At 41.7% G+C, this 5310-nt stretch overlaps 1 protein-coding gene and 1 pseudogene across 1 annotated transcript in view; one reads left to right on the top strand and one right to left on the bottom strand.

Moving 5' to 3' along the window:
- The window catches only part of LOC107084621, a 24135-nt pseudogene extending 21289 nt beyond the window's left edge, over positions 1–2846 (bottom strand).
- A 1013-nt stretch (positions 2847–3859) lies between these two features.
- The window catches only part of LOC107084622, a 26819-nt gene continuing 25368 nt past the window's right edge, over positions 3860–5310 (top strand). The window contains exons 1-2 of the mRNA XM_015374544.1: positions 3860–3884; positions 4991–5064. Of these exons, the coding sequence (XP_015230030.1) occupies positions 5007–5064 (58 nt within the window). The 5' untranslated portion in view covers positions 3860–3884; positions 4991–5006. The remainder of the gene's footprint in view (positions 3885–4990; positions 5065–5310) is intronic.

The raw sequence follows: 5310 nt of genomic DNA on the forward strand, positions 1-5310 counted from the left end.
AATAACTTAATGAAATGATGTGGGGCTGACTGAGCAAATAAAGCAAATCCTCCAAGGATACGTGCCTGTTGTCTCTTCTTGTATTTATTAGAATACATATTTTTAGCAGGATGACATTATTTTTGTTTGTGACATAATTTCAAATGAACCTAAATTAATTTATATTATTATAATTCATTAAATTCATTATAAATGAAGTGAAAAGACTTGATTTAAAAAAAAAAGTGCATAGAGACAAGCTGCATGAAGTTCAAGACATGGATGGCGTGTCAGTTTCTGATACGGACAGCTAAACATCCACTTGATGCAACACATAGTCTCATGAGCTATAAGAAGCAGGAGATGACCATGTTTGGGGCTCAATCTTGGGACGTGATTTTTGAGCCCACAGCTGTGCAAGCTCCAAGCATTTTCTCTGTCCTGTAACGACCTGATCTGGAATAAACTCTGTTACTTCTTACTCCTGTTTTTAAAGTCATTTTTTCATGGTTTTACCCAGTTTGAGTTAAGAGTAGTAAATAACTTGCTCCCAGGAAAAGAACCCTGAGGAAGCCCCCGAGGTGCAACGGCCTTTTTTAGGGAACATAACTTCCTCATTTAACAACATCATAATAGTTCATTAGAACACAACCCATGAAACACAAACAAAGTAAAGGTATAAATAAACTATTTCTAATAGTTGCCCACTTAATCATTGCATTCAGTCAGGCTCAAGCACCTGAAACCTTTACCAACATACAAAGAAGGAAAGACAAGAGCATTAGATTGGCTGAGCAAACGTGGCTACTACGGTGTGTCAGTGTTACAGAACGAACTCCATTTCACTCATTGCATCACAGCCATGCTTCTGTGTTTTCCTCTGAGAGGAAGGTGCCCACGACCACCTTATGACAGCCGACTGAACATCAAACATGTTTGATTTTCTCCTGACATTACGATTCCTGATGGGGAGGTGATCGTTAGAGGCTGATCGCCCCTCGTTACCACCTGTATACTACACAATGCACCATCAGGCTGAAAGTCGGCCCGATCAAAAAAGTTATTGCACGACTGGAAAATTGGCAAAGGGGGAAAAAATCATACAGTGTATGCCCGACTTTAGGCAAGACCCTTCACACTAATGCATGCTTTGGGGAGTGGCAGCCTAGTGGTTAGGGCACTGTGCCTGGAATCCTGAGGTTCTCAGGTTCTCCCACAGACTGCCAATTTGGGTCTCTGAGCAAGTCCCTTAACCCCACACTGCTCCCCGGACGCCGCACAATGGCAGCCCACTGCTCCCCAAGGGGAAGGGTTAAATCCAGAGAGTGATCTGTACTCGTAAAAATAAGGACAGTATTATAAAACTCCGAAAAAAAATAAAAACCGATCGAAAAATTCTCGCACAACTTGAAAATCATCCCAAAAAGGTCAAAAATGCCGGGCTTAATCTAGATACACAAAAGTTATTCCTAAGCTAAGTGTTCAGGCCATTGCAATAAAAAAACAAAAACAAATAGATATTCAGTATAAAAGGTTTTAGAAAATTAGTAAATATGAGATAACATTATATACATTTATTCCAACAAATTCATCTCCTCTCCACTGGTCATGGGGTTCGCACATTGGGAGGTGCATCCCAGTAGCTGACCTCAAAGCAACCACTCTGTGGTTTCTATAGCTACCTGTGTCCATCTTCTCATAGTTCTCTGTACTGCAGGCTAGCTCTGCTAAAAGGGCTTCTGTTGAGCTTGACACCATTTCAGATCACATGTCAGCGGACACCCTTCAACTTGTCCATGAAGGGTTGGATTCTNATTTCAGACGGAACTATTCACAGAGTTGTATTATATTAAACTGAACTTCCAATTTTCACTACTGTTCTGCGGCAAGTAACATTTCCTCTGATCACGGATCCCGATGATGAGACATTTGTTCTTTCAATCAACCCGCCCCCCCCCCTTCCTCTGAGAGGAAGAAGAAGAATCCTTGTTTGCCCACTGAGGGATTTGCCCACGACCACCTTACGGGGGCCGACTGAATTTCAAACATGTTTGATTTTCTGCTGACATTAAGATTCCTGATGGGGAGGTGATCGTTAGAGGCCCCTCGTTACCCCCTGTTCACTACACCATGCACCATCAGGCTGAAAGTCGGCACGATCGAAAAAGTTCTTGCACGACTGGAAAATCGGCAAAGGGGAAAAAAATCATACAGTGTATGCTCGGCTTTAGGCAAGACCCTTCACGCTAATGCATCGCTTTCGGGAGTGGCAGCCTAGTGGTTAGGGTACTGTGCCTGGAATCCTGAGGTTCTCAAGTTCTCCCACAGACTGCCAATTTGGGTCTCTGAGCAAGACCCTTAACCCCACACTGCTCCCCGGGCGCTGCACAATGGCAGCTCACTGCTCCCCAAGGGGAAGGGTTAAATCCAGAGAGTGATCTGTACTCGTAAAAATAAGGACAGTATTATAAAACTCCGAAAAAAAATAAAAACCGATCGAAAAATTCTCGCACAACTTGAAAATCATCCCAAAAAGGTCAAAAATGCCGGGCTTAATCTAGATACACAAAAGTTATTCCTAAGCTAAGTGTTCAGGCCATTGCAATAAAAAAACAAAAACAAATAGATATTCAGTATAAAAGGTTTTAGAAAATTAGTAAATATGAGATAACATTATATACATTTATTCCAACAAATTCATCTCCTCTCCACTGGTCATGGGGTTCGCACATTGGGAGGTGCATCCCAGTAGCTGACCTCAAAGCAACCACTCTGTGGTTTCTATAGCTACCTGTGTCCATCTTCTCATAGTTCTCTGTACTGCAGGCTAGCTCTGCTAAAAGGGCTTCTGTTGAGCTTGACACCATTTCAGATCACATGTCAGCGGACACCCTTCAACTTGTCCATGAAGGGTTGGATTCTTTCCATTAAAGCTGTGACTGGTCTGACTCTACAGGAACCATCCATGAATGCAGTTAAAGAAAGCTGACAGTCTGCAGCTGACAGCAGCTGGGAATTTACCTAATATCTGATTTCTGTTGCCAGAATTTAACATGACTTAGGTAATCAGATAGCCATTTGCATTGGTCATGACCTCATGAACCCAGAATAAAAAATGTATTCCAGCAACTCCTTATGACCTAACAGACTTTAGAGTAACTGAATTAGTTCTGCTGCTCTGAACCTTCCTGCTGTGTAACAAAGTTTAAAACACGATCAATTCTTCAGGTTGATAATCCAAATGTTTGCTTTAAACTCTAGAGCTCAGATGACCAAACCCACCTTAGATATCTGTAACAATGCAGGTTGTAGTAGTTAGCATATAGGTGCATGTCAATGTGGCCCATGCGGGTCCTCTAAGGTGGAGGTCCAGGGAGTGGAGCCATGGTGGGTGAAAGGTGGAGCGCCATTGAGGCTGGTGTCTAATCATGTTGGAGGGAAAACTGTTTGTAAGGTAATGAGAGCTCAGTGGGACCAATAGTTTTCATCTTTAAATCTGCTTCCGTATTTTAGGCTCTGGTTTCTACTGGTTCCCTCGTAGAGAAAACTGCTTTTTTTTTCCTTCAGAGTCCATAATTGGGTTCTATTAAAACATTTTTTTACTTCTATTTCTGTTATAAAGATGAGGAATTTGTAGCTGGTCACTGGTAGAAGGCGTCTGAAAACAGTTATAATCTCACCTTCTCTTATGTTTATTTAGGAAAATAGGCAGCTGCTGCAGCAGTTGGACCGTAGTCTGCTGGAAACAAAAGGACCTTCAGCTTATCTGCTTCTCTCATTTTAATACGACATCATTTTCTATTACTGTATTATTTAAATAATTTTATCTTTTAGCCCCTCAGGTAGTTAAATAGCAGGATTTCCTCGACTGCTTGTCAGACTGCTGTGGCTCTTCTAGACACTAGGTGAGTTTGACTCCTCATCTTCATCATTTCATTGAGGAGTATTTCTGTTTTCACTGCCTTAATATTTTATAATGTTCTTCACTGTTTTATTTCACCTTTTCTTTAATCCCAGAATGATATCATTTTAAACCAGGTCTGTTTCTTTGGCTTTGGCAATTTGCTTCTTCTTTAGAGTTGAGCACTTGTCAGTTTTTAAGGATTTTGTTCATTCAATGTTTAGTGTTCAAAACTAAGCTTGTTTTCTGATTTTCCAACAGTCTTAGGAAGTTGAGATAGTCCACAGCAGATATAGAGTTAATGAGGAGGGTTAGAGGAAGTATTGTGTGTGTGTTTGTGTGTGTGTGTTAGCTCTTGTTTCTGAAACATTTTCAGGGAAAATGGCTCGTTGTGGGGACCGACTGCTCCTTGTGGGGCCCCATGCATGGACCCAACAAGGCGAATTGCTGTTTTTGGGTCAGGGGTCAAGTTTAGGACTAAAGTGTGGGTTGAGTTTAGGGTTAGGATTAGGTATATACCTATAATGGTTAGGGTTACAGTCATGGTTGATGGTTAGGCTGTCAATGGAAGTAATGGAAGTTCTCATGTTTAGGTTGAGGGATAAGGTGTAAATTAGGTTGAGTTTAGGGTTAGGGGGAGGTATGCACTCTCCCGCCTGGCTGTGTGTTTCCTGGACAAGGCCGCCTTTTACAGTTGCCTTTTCTATCGCTGCTTTGCAGAGACAAACAGGACAATCAAGTATTCAGGCACAAAGTCACAGTTTTAGAGAATTCTATTAACCTTACACTAATGTTTTTGGACTGTAGAACATTCCAGAGAACCCACTCATGCACAGGGAGAACATGCAGAAAGACCCTGGGAAAGAAACCTGCTGCCACTGCTCCACTTTGCAGCCCAACTCAATGTCAATGTTGTCCAGTGTAGTGCTAGGCCTGTGGCTTGGGTACTGAATAATGCTCAGTTCATTTTACAAACATTTGCAAACTAATGTTTCAAAGTCAGAAACTGATGAAGAAGAGGATTTGGTTCTGCTAATTGAGGTTTACCCTTGGAGATGATGTTATCTGTCCTAATCTCTGTCGTCTATCTCTGCTCATTATTCTTTCCAGGACAAAAGAGTTAAAGATGAAAACTCTACCGCTGCTGATCGTCTTCAGCATCTTCATCCTCACCAAGCAGTTTGGTAAGAGACCGTCCACCATTTGCAAACATGTTAGAAAAATCTGTTACGTTTTTTTAACTTATATAAAAAATTGTATCTATCCATCCATCCATCCATCCATCCATCCATCCATCCATCCATCCATACTACCGTCCATACATCCATCCGTCCATCCATCCATACTACCGTCCATCCATCCATCCATCCATCCATCCATCCATCCATCCATCCATCCATTTATCCGTCCATCCATCCATCCATACTACC

The sequence above is a fragment of the Cyprinodon variegatus genome, unplaced genomic scaffold, assembly GCF_000732505.1.
Source record: "Cyprinodon variegatus isolate N-32 unplaced genomic scaffold, C_variegatus-1.0 Scaffold105, whole genome shotgun sequence".
Lineage (NCBI taxonomy): Eukaryota > Metazoa > Chordata > Actinopteri > Cyprinodontiformes > Cyprinodontidae > Cyprinodon > Cyprinodon variegatus.